General features: G+C 35.5%; 1 protein-coding gene across 9 annotated transcripts in view; it reads left to right on the forward strand.

Moving 5' to 3' along the window:
* The window catches only part of sd (TEA domain transcription factor 1 homolog scalloped), a 388,541-nt gene extending 369,995 nt beyond the window's left edge, over window positions 1-18,546 (forward strand). For all 9 annotated transcript variants that reach the window (XM_081738954.1, XM_081738951.1, XM_081738958.1 and 6 more), the window contains 4 exons: window positions 460-522; window positions 5,598-5,764; window positions 9,908-10,142; window positions 15,538-18,546. In XM_081738954.1, the coding sequence (XP_081595080.1) occupies window positions 460-522; window positions 5,598-5,764; window positions 9,908-10,142; window positions 15,538-15,651 (579 nt within the window). In that variant the 3' untranslated portion in view covers window positions 15,652-18,546. The remainder of the gene's footprint in view (window positions 1-459; window positions 523-5,597; window positions 5,765-9,907; window positions 10,143-15,537) is intronic.
* Window positions 18,547-20,968: the final 2,422 nt, after the last annotated feature.

Consider the following 20,968-nt stretch of genomic DNA (forward strand, 5'->3'; position numbering starts at 1 on the left):
TAACGAAACTAAACGAAAGTGTAAATTTTCCATTATTTACAGTCAGTCTGAAACAGCTTTTGCATAATATGGGTTTAATTATATGGAATTGAATGGGTTTTTTGTCTTAAGAAATTTTTGCTGAGAACAGATTAAGATAATTTGAATAAACCTCGTTTGTCACACGTCTTTTCTTTGAAACTTTCCGAAAATTAACTTCTGTTGATCCCACTGCACTGGCATAAAAAGTCTCGACTGTTTCAGATGTAAACAATTCTTCTACTCTTCAAATTCGATCGGATCTATGCAACAGATGAACGCCATATTTGTATACTTCCTTCCTTTGCAATAATTATTTTGTTGTCCTTCCTTTATAGTGTTGTTGAGCCTAAGAAGCATAATTGTTGAACTTGAAATGAATTGTTGCTAACAAATGTTATTTTTAAAATTTACTGACATGTTTGTTTATTTCTTTTCCAGTATCATAAGCACCTTTTCGTACACATAGGGGGATCTGTCACGTACGCAGATCCGTTGTTAGAGGTAAGAGTTCCGGATACTTACATAGTATAAATATTATATTTTAATATCTAAGGATAACACAAACCAAATGTATAGAGTGCTTCAAAAAAAAAGACTACATTTTTTAAAATTCATATAAATTGATTCAAACTATAGAGCTGGTATTGGTGTTACTTTGTAGCAAAATAGAGAGTTTTGTCTCATGTAGTGTGTAATACCGAATATCACACCACAAGCGCTAGTGACAGTTGTATAACAAAGATGGCGTCCCCTTGTATGGTAATGAAGAGCAAGGGAGGCAAACAGCCCTACAGAATCAACCCAGCGTGTTTCTAGCGAGTTGGGTGATCCACATGCAGAGCAAGAAACTACGCTGCAATGGGAGAAGTTACGCCTGACGTGCTGCGGGTTTCACAGGAAATCACCTTCAGATGGGATGTTCGCAAAATCACCAATGTAAGTCATATTGATCCTAACTGTAAAGTGTATATATAAATGATGGGTTGATCGATTTTGCTACAAAATTAGACAAAAACCAGCTCTGTAAGTACTTATCAAGTTATACAGTTCTTTTTGAAGCACCTGTAGTTAAGTGTTGCATAATTTGTGTTTATTAATAGAAATGGTTCTTAATTTTTGAAATTTCCTTTGTGAAAGAACAAGATTTGAGTTCTATAGTAACAAAGTGGGAACAGTAGGAAAATAGCTGTATTTTCAATGCCAGTAATGTGTCTCATCTATCTTAGACTTAACAATCTTACCCTCCACATATTCGGTAACCTGTAGCTACTGTGAATTTCTACGTTGTTTAATTTTCTATTCACTGTATCGATTGTGTACTTTGGTCTGTATTCTTCTTTGCGATTTAACAGATCTTTCACGTTGATAAGTAGAACTGGACAGATTTGTAATCTATGGTAAGTACGGAACTCATGCATGTTATTTAAGAAATAGAAAAAAAATACGTCCTGCTTTAATGAGATCTCAATACGGTTTCGGTAAAAACTATCTTCTGTAGTAGGTAAAAAAGACTTTTTATTATACTGCATCTCACATCTAGAAAATAGGAAAACGGAAGTGACGTTCAACGTGACGTCGTGCAGCGCGACGTTGCCACTAATAATTGTTACTGGTAGGAAAAGTAGGTTTAAGAAATGAAAAACTAAAAAAATATACGAACCAAACAGGGGTAAATGACTCAATAATAATAATAATAATAATAATAATAATAATAATAATAATAATAAATATCAACATCACTAACACAACAATCATTAAAGGAATCGTATGAAGAGGGACGGTTCACGGACAGACTTCTAGGCTTGGCGACGAAAGATTGTATTTTTCTTTTCTCATCGGGCTTTCGCAGCACTGGTGCCTGTACGTGGAGAAGGGGGAGGAGGGCGAACAACGTAACATGTTTGGTTCGTACACGTGTTATCGTTATGGAAGTTACACGATATTTACAATATGCTATATTTAAGAGTAAAATAAGCACACATCATGAAACTAATGATTGAATTGAAAATAAATTAAATATTTCAGTTTAACACCCCACAATTATGCCCTTTAAGCTAAGGGAGACGAAAGGAGGAGGATGCAACAGAAACAAAAGTAACGTAAAATACTAGATATAATAGAACTTGAAAAGCAAAAAGCACACACGCACTGTCTTTCTGCAGAGAATACTGAAGAATCAGTAAGCAAGAGGGTGAAAGTTGCAGCATCGCTTTCTTTTTCAGCAGGTCAACTGGAAGGACTTGTTGAAATATCCCTCTCATGTAACAAAGAAACATGTGGTTTTCTTCAATGGTGTTTCGTTTCCTTTGAAGCCGCCTGAGGACGGTTTGGGCGATTTTACTATGTTAGTACCATGCCTTTGATTTTGTGTAACCCAGGGTTCGTTCGTGGAAACAGTACACCTAACTGCTTCCCTAAGTTTGTTAATATTCTTCTAATACTTATGCCTCAATGCTGTAATGTAATTTCTTTCAATCAATAAGGATCAGCGCTTACGAGAAATGCCCTCCCTGTTGGTCGAGTGGCAAGCACATACGCCTGTGGTGTACCTGGTCCTCGGCTTGATTTCCAGTTGAAGAGCCCAAAAATTTAATTTCACAATCATTCATTTCCATTGGTCATCCGTCTCCTTTAGCCTAACGTTCGACGTTGCTTACGAAACATAAATCTCAGTCCCACGTTAAGTAGCAGGCTATGCATCGTCGACAGTGATACAGTAGGCAGATCATCATCATCTGGTACAATATAATGAACTTTTTGCAAAGAAGGAAGCCTATATTTTCCTATACATATGAGTTTTGTGACGTATTACTGTTTGAATGAACGTGTCACATTTCTCCAATCTTGTATTTTAAACGTCAAATAACTTTTTTTTTTCCACCAGTGGAAAAAGGTTGCTCTTTCTTTGCTTCTTATAACACCGTGGAGAATTTGCAACTATTGTCTCCAAAAATAGCACAACAGGAATTGAAGTATTGTCAAGACTTGTAACAAAATTGGATGCTTAATTAACAACACTAACAATAACACCAATAACAATGACAAGAAAATGAATAACAAGAATACAAGACAAACAAAACAAATGCAGAAAAAAAAAAAAAAAACACTCAATTACTCACACGGATTATAAGAGGTTTCATTCTGTATCGGTCTTAGCAAAATTTGTCGACCGCAACACAAAAAAAAATCATAAGGATAACATAAAAATATCATAACTGCATATGTCGATGATCATAAACTAAAACTGATGCAATCCGCTATAGAGTGAAGCCCAAAGTTCCACCGTCGAACGACGTGGCAACAATTGAATTAATGTTACCGAACTTCTCTATCGCAAGAAAGTTAACTGAGAAGGAATAAACTTGCTATTTTCCTGTTGTTATTCTAACTAATTCTTACTTTCGTCGTTTACGTACTGAAAAAGTAATGCCTACATTTTACAAAGTTTGTCGTAACACTTATTCGAGTTAGGTAAATCGAACAAATTTGTCATGCTTCTTTTCCTGTTGTTGGCTGTAGGTAGGGTTGCAATTGAAGAGTTGATGCAATAAGGGCGTAAGTCTGAAATATGCAATTGGAGAAAAATGATGTTCAAAATTTAACTAGTGTTTTTTCTTACATAAAACAATGTAATATGCAGCATTTTATTCCGATATTGAATTGAAATGTTACCAGGAGGCTAAACAAGCATGGCAAAAGCCACAAATGCGTTTGATGCAAAAAAAAAAAAAAAAAAAAAAAAAAAGTCGTAAACTCGCTTACGCCCTTATTACATCAAACTCTTCAATTATGTTGAGCTATACAGATCATAATGCCATTTACTGTAGGTAAATGCACTTTTAAAAGTAACCAAACAAAGTGACTTATTTTCTTCCACTTCTACGAATAGACGCAACAGTCATATTTACAGAAATGTTGTATTATATGCACATGTATAACTTAGATAAATAATTCTTCGTCTTTTCTGAAAGAAAAGCAGAGTATTTGCTACTGGCTACGGTGCTATGACATATTTGGCAATCTGAAACCGAGAATAAATGCTTCTTACCTCAAATTTCTGTGTCATCATCACTTAAAGTGTATTGCCCTGGATCAGGAACTAAAGTAATGATTTTAACACAAGAATTTAGGATGTGGGAAACATTTAACAATTTTTTTACCATCTACCGAAACTATGATGGGATCTTAGTAAAGTAGAACGCATTTCATAGTTTTTTAATTTTATTGGCATAGACGGGATAGAAATCCACTACCACTTTCGGCTTCGTTGTTGATTCCCATAGAGCGGAAGCCGTAATAGGTACCAAAAAACTTTTATATATATATATATATATATAACATTGATTGAAATCCTAAAAATGGATTTCACAATCTCTGATCCTTTTCTTTAAACGGAAAACGTGGTAGAAGTGTACTAAAACTTTCAGCTCTAATATGGATACAATAAAGCAAGCGTGATCGTTGGTGCCCGTCTGGTTGGAGCTTCAGTGGCAACAGTGGCGAACATTGTAGGGGTATCGAAAGGCACTGTGCCCAGTGTCACAAGGGCATGCACAATTCATGGGCAAACGACGTCTGCAAAGCACAACAGTGGTCGAAAGACAATCCTGTGAGATAGCGACCGGAGGGCATTAAAACGGATTGTAGCAGCTAAAAAGACCACTGCAATGAAAATTACGTCTGAACTCAATTCCGGCCTACAGAACCCGGTTTCATCGAAAACAGTGCGACGGGAACTTCATAAAATGAAAATTCATTGCAGGGCCGCTATCTCCAAACCCCTGGTCACAGCAGTAAATGCGAAGAGGCGTATCCAGTGGTGCAAGGACCACAAGGCGTGGACTCATGAGCAGTGGAAACACGTAATGTGGTCCGATGAATCGACCTTCACCTTGTTTCCAACAACCGGTCGTGTTTACGTATGGAGAACTCCGTCGCAGGCCTATGATACAGATTGCCTGCTCCCAACTGTAAAGCATAGGGGTGGTTTTGTTACAGTATGGGCAGTGATATGGTGGTTTTCTGCAGGTCCCATCATAGCCCTGCATGAAATGATGAATGCTAAGGCGTATGAGGCCATTTTGGGGAACCAGGTTCTACCCATGGCCCAAATATTGTTCCCTGATTGTGATGGCATCTACCAAGATGATTTGGCACCCTGTCACGCTGCAAAAACGGTGAAATCATGGTTTGAGGAGCATGACCAGGAGCTATCACACCTTCCCTGGGTCCCACAATCACCAGATCTGAACATCATTGAGCCATTGTGGTCTGAGTTAGAAAAGCGTGTTCGGTCTCATTACCCTCCACCAGCATCCCTTAAGGAACTGGAGCATGTTTTGGAGGAACAGTGGTACAAAATTTTACACACCACGATTCAGGAGCTGTATACGTCCATTCCACGTCGGATCCAAGCTGTTTTGGACGCAAAACCAGGCCTCACACCATACTAGGTATGATTTTCACACTTTTGCAAACGTTTTAGATTTTTTGTCCAACCCCTGTATATATATATATATAAAATATACTGTCATTTAATATGTTTCCTACATTTCTCATACAAATTTTTATTTTAGGCGGTAGACGTTCGGCAGATCTACGATAAATTCCCCGAGAAAAAGGGCGGTCTCAAGGAGCTTTACGACAAGGGTCCACAAAATGCGTTCTTCCTGGTGAAATTTTGGGCAGATCTGAACACAAACATCCAGGACGAAGCCGGAGCTTTTTATGGCGTCACCAGCCAGTAAGTATTGTGAAGTTGGTATGACTACTAAAACTACAAGTGTCGCGATGTTTTGGGCGTATTAAAAAAAAAAAAAAAAGATTGAGACCCAATGCATTATGGAATGGTACTTACTAGTTGTACGTTAGTAGTTTTGATATACTGAGTGAGAAATATGACTACCTGTTTCATTGGGGCATGTGACGACACTGCTGTGTTTACAGAAAGTGAAAAAGTGCTATTGGAAAGTAAATTCTTTTAATTAAAGAACAATACCAACCAGACACAATAGAAAATACTTTTTTACATTTTTTAAAATTAATTTTAACCCAATATTTTCCTTCTGTATAAGGAAGGGAATTTAGGTTAGGATTCCAATAAAACAGTGCAAAATATGTAGAATTTTTTATTTTTAATACAGTATATTATTGCTTAAACATATTGAAAACATTAACATATTATACCAACCAGATTCACATTATTGCCTCAAGCTGCTCGCCGTTTACATCCATGCGTAATCAGCAGTCACCAAAATTGCTGCATTGGTACTACTGCGAGACCCATCCAAAAGTTTTTTTGATTCCCTGTAAGTATTTTATCCACTGTTCCACGGTTGATGGCAGTACTGTTACGCTACAATCACATCTTGTCAGTTTTCGTGTCGTGACGATCATTCTGATACGCACTCATCCACGCTGTAACTAACTTGCTGCTACTGTATGTTCAGTGGCATCTTGGATAATGGCCTAAGTTCGAACTCGTGATTCTTGCCTGAAAGGAAAAAAAAATGTCAAGTTTTGTATACCATGTTTCATTTTCCTCTACAATATACAGTAGCACGCTACATTTACTTCAAACATGTAGCCATATTTCTGACCCATCTCGTATAATTGACTCAGTGTGTTTACAAGTAAACTATTTTGTCTTAGCAATTATTTTGGCTAAGATTCCACTATCAGCAACGTGAAAGTAAATACAACGGAACCTGCCTTTTTAACTGTATCGTACAATACCATTAGGAAAATCTAGGCGCAGGTGAGAGGACAATATTAAGATGAATCTCGCAGAAATAGGAATCGAAAGTAGAAACTGGATCCAGTTGGCTAAGGATAGAAGTCAATAGAAAGCTTTTGTGAATGCGGCATTGAACCTCCGGATTCCATAAGCCATAGAGTTAGTTAGTTAGTACAGTACCATATTTCTAGTGCCGCAGTACGAAGGTTCCCGCTCAGTGCAGGTAACAATATATTGTTCAAAACGTTGTAATATCTTGAATAAAAGTTCTGTTATGATAAGTTTTAGTGTAAGGAGTATTTTTAGTGCGAAAGAAATCTTACTATGAAATAGATAATTTATGATCCTATTTTGGAACCATATTTGGGTTAATTTCACTGATACCTTATCAAAAACTGTTTATTTCAATTTCAGTTTCCTTTTTTTTTAATGTGAAAGTATTTTTAATTATGTAATTTATTTCTTGATCTTGTTTCTCCTTTTCAATAATAATAATAATAATAATAATAATAATAATAATAATAATAATAATAATAATAATAATAATAATAATAATAATAATAATAATAATAATAATATATGACTCCTTCGTATTATTGATTATTATTCTTATTTGTTTATGCATTTTTATTCATTTTCAATTTAACCCTTAAAATGATAAGCGTTTTTTGTAACACAAAATGATGAGGTGAGTCGTTTGGACTCAACTTATTTTTCCTGTACCATTTTGAATTTTAGGCCTATTTTTACGTAATAAACTTTTCCACATGCATCAAGGACTGCATGTTTATTACCTTGAGTTCTTCGATTAGTAAACAAAAATATACACGAGACAAAATATGTCCATCTATAATAGTGAGTCAGTTGGACTCATGTTATTATTCTGTGCTACATTTTTTGCAAAAATAATATTATTAAAAAAAACTAATGATCCAATTAATAGAATTAAGCCGTAATTCCATTTAATATGTGCTAGTGGAGCATATTTTGACAATAGCATCTATGATGCTTATAGTAAACTACTGAAATTGATTTATTTTCTGAGATGTGTCCAATGGACTCACCTTATCATTTTAAGGGTTAACATCCGAGGCTAAGGAAAGACGGTTGTCATGAGATGGATGATAATGGTGAAATGAAGAAAGGGGGAGGAAATGGGGAAAACCCTGAGAATAAAACCTCCCATACAACGATATTTGTCAATCACAAAGCCCACTTGGCGCAGGCTGAGATCAAACTAAGCGCTCTGCCATTGAGCCACTACGGCGCCATTCTTGTTATTTCAAAGTTAACATGAAATTGTATTATTATTATTATTATTATTATTATTATTATTATTATTATTATTATTATTATTATTATTATTATTATTATTATTATTATTATTATTAAGTAGTCTGCCTTTTGGCAGGATCTGAGACTAATGAGTTATTAATATTTATTTTGACCTGGAAATGTTTTTTCCACGTTTCTTGATTTTCAACTTCCTGTTTTAACTCCCAATAGCTTCTTCTATTTTTCAAACCATCGAGCAGTTTTTTTCTTCCTGCTCCTCGGTTTTCTTCCATCTTTCCTTCTATGGCGATAAGAAGAAAATTTCTTCGCAAGATGTGTCCAATCCAGTTGGCCTTCCTACGTAGAATGCTGGCAGAAAGCGTCCTCTTCTTTCGTATCCATTTTAAAGCATCTTTATTTATTGCTCTCTTCGCCAGTTTTGTCTTCTGAATCTTTCTCCAACACCACATTTCAGAGCTCTATAAATATTTCTTCTCCACCTTCTGTAATGTCGAAGTCTCTGAACCATACAGTCCATTACTCCATATACTTTACCAACTTCTTCCTTGGTCCAATATTAAGCCTGCTAGTTAAGAGTGATCTTTTCTTGTTGAATACTTCTTTAGTTATGGCAATTCTTGACCTGATCTTTTTGGTATAGTAAGTCTCTCGTCGAAATACTTCCCAAACACTTGACTTATCAACCTCTTCAAGTTCTTTTTGTTCTATTGTGATTCGTAAGGGTGCGTTTGCAGGGAATATTCTTATGGCTTTCGATTTTTCGAAGTTTATTTCCATTTCATATAGTTTCCTTAGTGTCAACTATTTTGTCAGTCATCTCCTGTAGACCTTCAGTTCTGGCAATAATAACAGTATCATTTGCATAACTGATCTTGTTAATGATCTGTCCTCCAATCTTGAAATCTCAAATTCCCATTAATGCTTCCTTCATTAAATATTCACTATAAATGTTGCGTAATTGGGGCGACGTACTACAACCTTGTCTGACTCTTTTTCCAATTTCCACACTATTGATTTCTTCTCCATTCAAGCTCAACTTCACTCGTTGTCCTATGTACAGGTTGCGAATGAGTCGTCGGTCTCTCAAATTTACCTCGATTTTTTCAAGTATTTGCAGAAGTTTCGTTCAATTGATCCTGTCGAAAGCTTTTTGCCAATCGATGAAGCACAAATACAACTCTTCGTCAAGAACTCGTTCCAATATAATTCTCATCAACAATGACATCTCTGGTGCCTTTTCCTTTCCGGAATTCAAATTGATCTTCTATCTTACTTTCCACCCATTTCTTCAGTACGCGCACAATAATCTTTCCAGTGTGGGAAATGTGGCTAATGGTTGTATGATCACTGCATTTGATCTGGAATATCTGAAATTAGATAATGATACGAAATATTATTTGTACAGAAATTAATTTGTGTGAAACGATAATTAAATTTACTTCCAATTCTGGGTTACCTTTTTTAACTGTTTTGTGTGTGATACTTTGGTAATTAGTAGAAAAGAATGTCTGGTTAATATTAAATTGTTATGGTAATAAGTATGAAGAAGAATGTCTGGTATTATTATTACATTGTTATTATCAACAATATGTTCATCCCTATAGGAACATTCTAAGTTGACTGTTCTTCCTCATTGTAGAATTTAATTTCACTGTAAATCGTATTACTTCGTGTATGTGTATTCCTAATTTTCCCCTAATTTTTGTTATAAAACATTAATTTTGGTAAATTCTGTACGTCAGTGATTGTTGGGAGAGATTAGCAAAAGTCCTTCTGGGGAATGGAATTAATAATCTAGTACAGATGTGAAAACGGCTTTGTGATTATTGTTCGATGTTTTAATTTTTCTTTCAGATACGAAAGCAATGAAAACATGACCATTACCTGTTCAACAAAAGTGTGTTCATTTGGGAAGCAAGTAGTGGAAAAAGTGGAAACAGAGTACGCAAGGTTCGAAAATGGACGATTTGTTTATCGAATTCATCGATCACCGATGTGCGAATACATGATCAACTTTATTCATAAATTAAAACATCTTCCAGAAAAGTACATGATGAACAGTGTATTGGAAAACTTCACCATTTTACAAGTAAGAATGAATACTAGTTTTTCAAGGTTTTAGTCAGACTCGCTAATGTAATCAATTTCCTCTTCCACCTGGTATAAGTTGGTACAGTCCGCGGCAAAAAAACCTGCAACATGAGTATGTAAGTTTATTGTGAGACGACAAGTTTTTTGCTCCAAAATAAGTGTGCAGGGGAGGACGTTGAGGTTTCTCCTGGTGTGATTCGTGCCACTTAGACGTTATGTTGATTCCCTGCGCTGTTAGGTGTAGTTTCACAATAAACTTATACGCTCATGTTGCAGGTTTTTTGCTGCGGACTGTACATAAGACTTAATCAGCGGGCTTGTCTCAATATTCACCACTGTTTGTTATTCGATTAGCGGTATTATTATCTCATGCGATAATCACAATAATTATATATAAGCAAATAAAAGCAATTGATTTTGATTTATTAAGGTGACTGACTAATTGTAGATATACCGGTACAAGTTTTATACATCAAAATGAAGATAATTTCTTCACCGCTATGAAACATAAGTATTGTTTGAATACGTTTTTGTTAAAGGATGAAAAGGTTTGTATTTCCAGTTCTACATATATGTAGGCTTATATAATACAACTTGAATATTCTGGCCCGCAAAGACTGACATTGTATTCAGAACACCACGACGTTTTGCATTTTCTCTTTCTTGGGGTGTCTGTTGCTTTCCCTTTATCAGAACACACTTTTCAGTATCATGTCTTTCATGTCTAGCCTAGGAAATGGCTAGACAACCTATTGGATGGTACTGACATGCCAGGAACGTTTCGAGTTTATATTCTACAGAGAGTTTATACTCTGAGGGAAGAACATAGACTGAAAGTATTTGAGAACAAGATCCTGAGACGAATATTCGGACCCAAGAGGAACGGGAATGGGGAATGGCGGAAACTTCATAACGAGGAACTACATAATTTATATGGTTTACCCAACATTGTTAGGGTCGTCAAGTCTAGGAGGCTTAGATGGGCGGGTCATGTAGCTAGAATGGAAGAAAGTAGAGACGCTTTCAAAGTCTTGACTGGAAGACCAATCGGAAAACGACCATTAGGAAGACCTAGGCGCAGATGGGAGGACAATATTAAGATGGATCTCGCAGAGATTGGAATACAGAGTAGAAACTGGATGCAGTTAGCTAAGGATAGAAGTCAGTGGAGAGCTTTTGTGAACGCGGCATTGAACCTCCGGGTTCCATAGGCCATAGAGTTAGTTAGTTAGTTAGTTAGTTATTCTACCCTTTTGAACTAGAGCTTTCCGTACTGCCTGTAGAAAGTCAGCTAAATGTACTTTTTAAATGTTACATTTCTTCCTTCTCTATATAAGAATGACGGCATTTGTTGCAGACATAATCAGAAAAAAATAAAGTACATTTAGCTGACTTGTATCAACACTTCAGATTTCTGTTGAAAGGATAGTAAGGTACTAATTAATGATTCAGTCCACACCAATGTATGCAGGGGAGGACGTTGAGGTTTCTCCTGGCGTGATTCGTGCCACTTAGACGTTATGTTGATTCCCTGCGCTGTTAGGTGTAGTTTCACAATAAACTTATACGCTCATGTTGCATGTTTTTTGCTGCGGACTGCGTGCTGCGCACTGCATCTCTTATTCTCTTATTCACTGCATCATATATTCTCTTTGAAAGATCTCCTTTGGACTTCACTGTTACACTAGATTGAAGTAGCTCTACCTGTAGTTCAAAGCACCAAGACATAACTTGCGTCTTCCCATTCTAGGCATAACAAATTATCTTTTACGCCTGTACTCGGGTTTCTTCTTTTTACACTTTCTTTTGCACTACAATAGCTTTGGATAGTTCCATCCTGTAAGACATAAAAGTTCCATGCACGTATACTGCTCACCAGGGTTGGCTGGTTTAAACCAAAAAACGAAAAATGATCGTAAAAGTGTAAGTGTTTGTAAAATCTGGATGAACACACATTTGTGGGTTATCACTTTTCACTCCCGTGTATTATACGTATTGTATTCAGATCTAAATTCCCCATTCATTACTCAGAAAGATTATACTACAAAAGCAACTTTTTTTTTTTTAATTTATAAATGTTTGTTTTGTGAATTTTTTGTAGTTATTATTATTATGTAATAGCAATCAAAGAAAAATTCTAAATATTGTTTCGTTCAATGTCTACTATTGATAAAATATATCGAAATGCCGTACTTTGTGTGTGTGTGGGGGGGGGGGGTCATACAGACCCCACGAGAGGCCTTTAGTGAAATGAGAAGTATTTTTAGTATCTATTTATGTATAATAATTCGTAATTTTATTCACTTTTCTTATTGATATGCAGATTAAGTCGGTGTATTTCTTTAATTTAAACCAATAAAAGTCGTTGTTAACTAACTTGAACTAAATTAGTTTTTCTGCACTCCGTAGTACTTTGAAATTGTCCATATGTAATTCTGTATAATAGTTTCACTTGTGCAACTGTTTATCTTTTTGTCCTTCTGAAATGACTCTTGACAGTTATATTAAGAAGAATGTAAAGATCAGTACAACGTATTTTTTATCAGGATTCCTTCGTGAGTGAGTCGCCAGACATATAGCATTTGTGGCCAATTAGTCCTGGTTCCGAGTTCAAATGGAGGACAATTTCTCTCGGATGTAACTCGAGAAGCGGTTTTTATTCCGCTTTAAGCTTATGTGACCCCTTCCAGCATAACCCGGTTGTTGCATAGTAACATCAAGGTGAAACAAACTTATTTCTGTCCATATATGATATTAATATATAGAGCAAATTATTTAAACCAAACAAACCTGGTTTAAACCAAAAAACTTTTTTTTTTCAATAAAAACCATGGTTTTTGCCAACCCTGCTGCTCACTATTCTAAATGTATACATTGAAATAAGAGTGCGCGAGCTCTACACGCATATGGGATGTTCGCAGAATACTATGTGTTAATTTCTTCATTAGTTTTCGTTTATAAATCTTTTAGTTGCCTATTCTATGCATTTTCTTCAAGATGAGGTTATATTGGAAAATGTATAATTTATATATGGAACGGATGTGAAGTTTCATGTCTATATCCTGATATGAGAACCAGAGGAACATGAGAGATTTTTTTTTCTCAAAAAATGTGTTAAGAAGATGGTAAGTACATTATTGAATAACAGACAAGACAATGATAAAGTCAACTTCAATAACACTCAAATAACACCAAGCGGAGCTTTCAGAATTATGTTCATAATCCAAGCAAACAAAAATTTGATTCTTTTGAACTATGTTCCTTTGGTTCTCAACGACGATATATAGTAAAAGAAAATATTAACAAACAGGTATATTTCTATGTTCTTTGAACATTATGACTTGAATATATTTTTTAATTGTATTGAATATTTATCTTCATTATTTCGAGTTACATTTTAGTACCTATTTTATTGCCTATTATCTAAATTTTAAGTGCCTATTTTCCGGGGTTTTAATCCCTAAACATCGGGTCTCTAATTATTAATTGTAATTAATTTTCTCTTTAACTAACATGTATCTATTGTGTGTCCTGGGTATCTTATCGGATTCTGATATTCCAAGTATAATTTTGACTAGTTCTTGTGCCTTTGATGGGGGCGCGGTGGCTCAGTGGTAGAGCGTTCACCTCCGATGCTTGGGTTCCTTGGTTCTCAGCTCGCGCCATGTGGACTTTGTGGTGGACAAACACCGTGCTCGTGGGTTTTCTTGGAGTTCTCCCGTTTCCTCTCACTTTCTTCATTCCACCATTTCATTCATTTCTCATCATCACAGTCTCCTTTAGCCTTACTGGCATAACTGTGGGACGTAAAACTCAGATTTAATTTCATTTTCTTTTGCCTTTGACAGCTAAAAAGTAATGAAAAGCGTTTCAGACATTTTTACATTTTATTCAACTTTCTCCACAAAAACACTAAAATCGGCAATAAGTTTTAGAAATTCGGATCAGTAGTGTGTTGATGTGTGTAGTGATCACCAACATTTCTAGAACTTATCGCTGATTTTAATGTTTCCTGTGCAGATAATAAAAAAGGATTAAGTTTAGGGTTGTCACTGACCCTAAACAAAGATTACCGGATCTCCTTATAATAAGCACCGGACAATACCGGACATGAAACTTCAATTCAAAACTATAATATTTAAAAAAATAAATAAAAAAATTTTAAAAAATCTTGTAGAACACTTTATACTTAGTTGTGTATGTAAAGCCAATAAATTACAGCAAAGAATTACTAATACACACATTTCTACTGTAGCTTATTTTTATGTTTTACAAGTAAAGTTTGTTTGTATGTTTTACAAGTCATGTTTATGGTTTCCACGAGCATCACTCGTAATCAGTTTTTGGTTCTCACATATTCTATAAATTCAGCACGAAATATTGCATGGTTGACTTCACATAAAGTTCAATTGATGTCTTATGTCCATGAAGCATTCATCAAACTGAAAATTCATTCTGGAAAATCATTAACTGGAACTGATAACACAACTTGAACTAGTTTTAGCATGTTTGAAGCACTAGCACTTCATACATGAACACTGTTTAGAACAAAGAAAATTTACTTTCTATTAAAGAGGATGCGATTTAACACACACACAATAAAGGAAAAAGTAACCAGATATTTTCTCAAATATCTGATGTCCGGTTCGAAACCGTACGAGTTACAGCACTAATGAAGTTAAATATAGTGTAAACATTATAAAACATATGTAAACATGTAAAAACCAAAGCTATTCATTACTGTATATCTGTTGACGGCAACAGAATTGATTGCTGAAATCATACCAGGAACATAATAATCCGATTAGAATACCTAATACATACAAATGGTGAATATATATATATAGGGTGATTCAAATTGAGTGTTACAGGCCAATATCCCGCGAACTATGCATCAAATAAGGAAAATGATATACAATATAGAGGGGCCTACAAAATGGATCAAACATGAGGTTCCACTTAACCCCATTTTGGGGGGAGAGAAGTGTACGTAAATTTCCAAGTGGCAACATAGATCGAGTGATACCATTTTGAAACAGGCTTGTCTGAGATCAAAACAAATGTTGTACTAAGCTGTTTCGTTTTCCAGGATTTATCAAACAAGGTATGACCTATGTTGTCATTTGAAATTTCCACGTACATCCCCTCCCTCAAAATGGGGATGGGGGAACCTCGTGTTTCATTCATTTTGTATAGGCCCCTCTGTATTGTCCATTGACTCTTCATATTTTTCTTATTTGATGCATAGTTCTCAGAATATTGGCTTGTAACACTCAGTTTGACTCACCCTGTGTCTATATATCTCAAACAAAGTTTCTTTTATGAAAGAACTGACAGTTTACTTATAAGTTGTGCTAGATTGTACTTGTGTTAAACTTTCTTTCTTTTAATAGGTTGTCACTAATCGTGATACGCAAGAAACTCTGTTATGCACAGCATATGTCTTCGAAGTGTCGACTTCCGAACACGGAGCACAACATCACATATACAGGCTAGTGAAGGACTAACACCCAGTGTGATGTGGTATTGATGCGATTTCCAACAGTGCCTACGGACCTTACAATAGAATAAATAAATAAATAAATAAAATTACGAAACAAAAAAAAAAAAAAAAAAAAAGAAGAGGAAAAAACTGTATTATTTTTATTTTTACTTTGTGCGGCAGCTTCTGGAAAGCTGCTAGTGATATGCAACTCCAAGATAATTGGGTGTCCCCTGTGGAGACATGGACTGGTCACCGAAAACAAACTAAAAAAGAAGAAAAAAATAAAGAAATTTTGATCTCTCTTTTAGTCAAGATATATTTTCAGGGTGAGACGCTATAGAAGTATTTCCAGTTCGGCAGCTGAGAATTCTACTTAAGGATTTTTTTAAAGAATACAAAGTATATATAACATATAAGAGTACTACGATGTGTATGTGACTTGAAAAAAAAAAAATCAGCATCACCGTTTATATAGGTCAATATGTGTATATTGATATGTGTATGTATGCCCTTGTACATATGTACACACAGACACTACACACACATATATAAAAAAAGAAACACACAATATATATATACAAATCTATCTCTATAAATAAATGAATTAATAAATATATAAATATATTATCATATGTATATTGCGTATATACATATATATATAAAGAGAGCTTGTCTTCTGTGAAGATAATACAAAAAGTACTCGTAAGACAACTCATGTTGAAATAAAATTTGAAAGCTGTTTTAAGCCAGCAGTGCTAGATTATATTAAGAAAAACCACACTGTAAAGTTAATTTTTAAAAGTGAAGGAATATGGAGAAAAATAATAATAATAATAATATTCTGATAGTTTACTGTAAATATAATAATTATAATAATAATAAAGAGTCATCAGTTTGTTACTTTTATTAAAATTGTGCCAAGTTCTATTAGAATGATGTTTTTACATGAGGAATCATTTTTTTTTTGTAATAGATAAAAAATGATCTTAACGTCAAAAGTTGGCCATATCTAAACTGCCATATCAATTCTGTAGTTCCTTGTACTTAATTTTTTTTTCATGAAAATTTTACACAAAAAATGTAGTCGCACATTTGCCAAATAATGAAATTAGTTCCCTTTGTTCATTATTTCTTTTAACACATACATACATGCATATATATATACACACTATTTGCAGTCTTGCACTTGACGAAGTGCCTTTCCGTACTCTTCATATTGACTGAGTCATATCTAAATGTGCTTTACTTGCGTATTGTAATTTTAGAAGGTTAATTAACCATAAAAAAACTGGTCAAGTTTAGCGTATGCGTAGTCTCTGGTTTATGTGTCTCAGAGCTTTTTATTGTGCATAACTTCCAAGTTCTATACATTCTAAAAATATCTCAGAAAAAATTTACTTGTACAATAATAATTAAAATAACAATAGATTTGACTATTTTATGTGATGTGGTAAAAGAAAATGTACTTCCTGAATATTATTAATTATTTTGGTAAGAGCTCTGGTGCCAACTTTATACACATGAATTGAAAATAACAACAAAAAATGTGCTTGACAAATAAGTATATAAATGAACTTAACTTTTTTTTTTGGTGAAATACTTTTATGTATTACATGTCGGGGTTCAACAAAACGAACTGGCACAGATTTTTTCTTTTTTATATGTATGTAAGTAAAAATAATAATAGTCTGAGCTTTTACCTAGAAATAATAATAATTAAAAAAAAAAATACAAATTATATTTAACGTATTTCATAAAGATGAAATCGCTATTTTTCTTGATGAAATTTGCAAAAAAAAAACTCCTTTTGATATATATATGTAGAGAACAGTTTCTTTCGGTGTTCTTTCGACCAAACAACAGTAATTAAAAATCACAAGTTATAAAGAAACCTTTTTATTTTGTTTTAATTTTCTTGTTTGTTTTTTAGGAAAAAAAAACTTCATATAAATATTATATATATATATATATACATACAAAATATATGTATACATCTGTACCAATTTTCTCGTACTCATTGTATCATGTGATATAACATTTTCATTACCCACCTTTTTTTAGAGAAAAAAATGAAAATGTGAAAACAAAAAATGTGTTTGTTTGTTATGTATGAGTGATTTTGTCTTCGTTCTTTTTATTTTCTAATTTTTAAGAAGAAACAGAGTTTTTGCATAGTTAAAGAGACTCTGAGAGCCTTTTTACTGTCCTTCATCTATTTTTAGTTGTAGTGAGCTGAGTGTTTAACACTATTTTGTACAAAAAATAAGATATTAAGTTCTCAAGAAAGAAAGAAACAAAAAAAAAAAAAAATACAACTTTGCTTCCTGTATATTTTTTTCCATCCCGCTCGAAATCTTTTTTTACCTTTTCCATTAATATATATAAAGACAGACTGTGAGATTTATTCAATTATCACTTTGCCTTATTAGGGTATATTAAAAAATAATAAAATTTGTAGTGCGATTATTTATTTTTTTCATCAACTATCAAAATTTTGTTTGTGATTTTTTTTTCTTTTCTCAAACTTCATAGGTGCTGCTGCTACTTTTTTTTTTTGGTTTGGGTTTTTTTTTTTTTTCATCTCTTGCTTTTTGTAGTGTGTCATTGTGCAACAGAACGAATCTGCCACTCAATTCTGTATTAATAATAATAATAATAATAATATTTACAGTGTATGTGGCAGTTACAAAGAAACAAATATTTCAGAAATAATACATTGCAAACAGTTTTGTACAGAATCATTAAATTTAGGTGAAAATACTGTGTTTTTTTTTTCTCACTAAAATTTACATTTTTTCTATTTTGTTTACCTTTTTGGCTTTAATGATTGTTAGTAGTAAAAAGTAGTAGTTTAATTATTTTCTTCTCCCTGAGCTTCTCGAAGTGATGTCCAAATAAATCCCAAAGTGATTATTAATTTTATGTTTCAATGATGTTAAATACCCTTATTTTTTAAAAAAATAATTTTGGTTATTCATTTTTGATCTTTTTAAATAGGAAAGAGTGTAAATCAAGTATTATACCTTCTTTTATATTGACAATAGGCAAAGAAGTTTCTTTTTTGGTAGTTACATTTTATTTACGCGATATCAGAAAATATTGCAAACATTTCGCACTTTCAGAATAAGCCTGTCGTAACTCAAAATAAATTTTAAATGATCAAGTTTTAATGTGTAATACCGGTAATTGTAACTTGTATGTATTTAGGAAATATTTTGTCTACAACAATTAATACTATACATGTTAAAATAAGCTCACAATTTGCAAAAATCAGAAAAGATAATGAAGTGTCTCTCTGGATACATTTTTCTTACCTGTAAAATTGACATTTTCGAGTTAAGACAGATTCATTCTGGGGAGGAAATTAATACTAGAGACAGAATTCTTGGACATTGTTCGTTAGTGGTCTACTATGCCACGCGTAATTGCATGCATGGAGAGCATGCCCACGACCGTTCGGTCTATTTAATGGACGGGTATCGCTCAAATGTATCGCACTCCGCCCGTAGTTCCTCTATACTCTATGTATTCTCGTGCACGAGGTGCACCGTCAGAATTTGTCCCCTAATTCTGACTCGCCTAAGCGATGTAACCCCCATTCTCTGAGGGAGTGGGATACGCCCACTGAGCGGCCAGACCGAAGTCCTGAGTGCCGACTAGTTAACCTACTGGTTGTGGCAGACTGCTAGCGAGTCAGTCCTACCATGCTCTGCAGGCATGGCGCCCGAGCGTTTCAAGGCAAGCTCACCTCCCCCATACGTTCACCATTACCCAGATTCTTGGGATTAGCTCCCGCATGGTACCGAATCCCACGGTATGACCACAGCCCGGCAGTCCAACCCAAATCTGGGGCCCCAGGCAATGCCGGGGGGGGGGGCTTGTTCAATCCCGGCCCTGCCTACCTCTATCGTTCAACTGGCAACCTCCTTGTCGTGTATAGGTACCACGCACACGTCGAGATACCCCGTATCTCATCCCGGAGCCAATGGTACGCTTTAAGTCACCATTTGGGTTTGGTGCCGGCCCATATCCTACATAGTTTCCTCCCTTTAGCAGGATCAGAACCGTTACCCAGATTTCTAGGATTTGGTCCCCCTGCAGGCTGGAATCCGACACCCTCCCCCCTTCCGGAGGGTCGTCCAAGCAATACGGGACCTTCCTCTAACTACGGTAGAGGTACACCGTACATTACCAGAGCCAATGACTGACGCAGACCGTTTGCTCAAAGGCAGACATTCTCATTTGGGAGCAATGTTTCCCGAGGGAGCCGTGTCTCCCCTTGTAGGCCCGCCCGAACAATACGGGGCTACCTATCTTTTACGTGTTTAGGTACCACGTACACGTTGTAGCAAGCTACTTGTCCGAAACCCAATGATACATGTAAGCCACCATTAGAGGGGACACCCACACCCTTCCTCGGTAGGGCCGTTCACGCAATACGAAACTACCTCTAGTTACGGTAGAGGTATACCGTACATTACCAGACCCAGTGGCTGATTGTAGACTGTCTGCCTATAAAGACAATGGCCATTTGAGAGCGGCGGCTCCCCTGGTAGGGTCGTGAGCTCCTGCACCCAGTGAATGTGTAAGCCTGGGACGAAGGAGCGACCCACTTCCTCAGCACTCCTGAGGTACGAGTATGCGTTAGGATACTGACTATCCCATCCCGGACTCAAGAGAACGCATAGCACTCTCTTTGAGGACAACCTAGATCATCCTCCCGGTAGGGCACTGGATCCGCCCACACTCTTGGTCACACCAGCTACTCACTCTTTCCTGCGTGTTGGGGCACCACGTAGCCTTATCTTCGGGACCCAAGGGCACGGCCTAGTTGCCCATTTCGGAGGATACCCGAGGGCTCACCTCTGCCGGTAGGTTGTTATCCTGATTTGCACCGACAACTAGATAGATCGTTGCCAGCTTTTAGCACAGGATAGACAAGAGTGAAGCGTGTTTCCACGCTGCTCCCGAAACCCTATCTCCCCCTGTGGGTTACCTGGCCACCACAAGGCATGTGACCAGGCCATACACAGGGGGTCCCTCCCCCTTTATCAGCACGGGCTTCGGACCAGCCACGGCGGGATTAGAATTCTTGGACAGTAATAATAATTGATAAAATTGACACTTGCTGTTTGCTATATAGGAGCAGTTATTATGTATACACAGGGCCGGATTTAGGCATAGGCCACATGGGCCTGGGACCTGGGCGGCAAATTTTGAGGGACGTCAATTTTTTTTAAATTAAAAACAATAAAACAATTGAATATATACATTTCACCAATGACTCAACAAAATAAGCGAAAGCCACTTTTTTTAATGGCCGTGACTATGATAATATT

Source organism: Thermobia domestica, chromosome 14, assembly GCF_964235325.1.
Source record: "Thermobia domestica chromosome 14, izTheDome1.hap1.1, whole genome shotgun sequence".
In the NCBI taxonomy this organism is placed as follows: Eukaryota; Metazoa; Arthropoda; class Insecta; order Zygentoma; family Lepismatidae; genus Thermobia; species Thermobia domestica.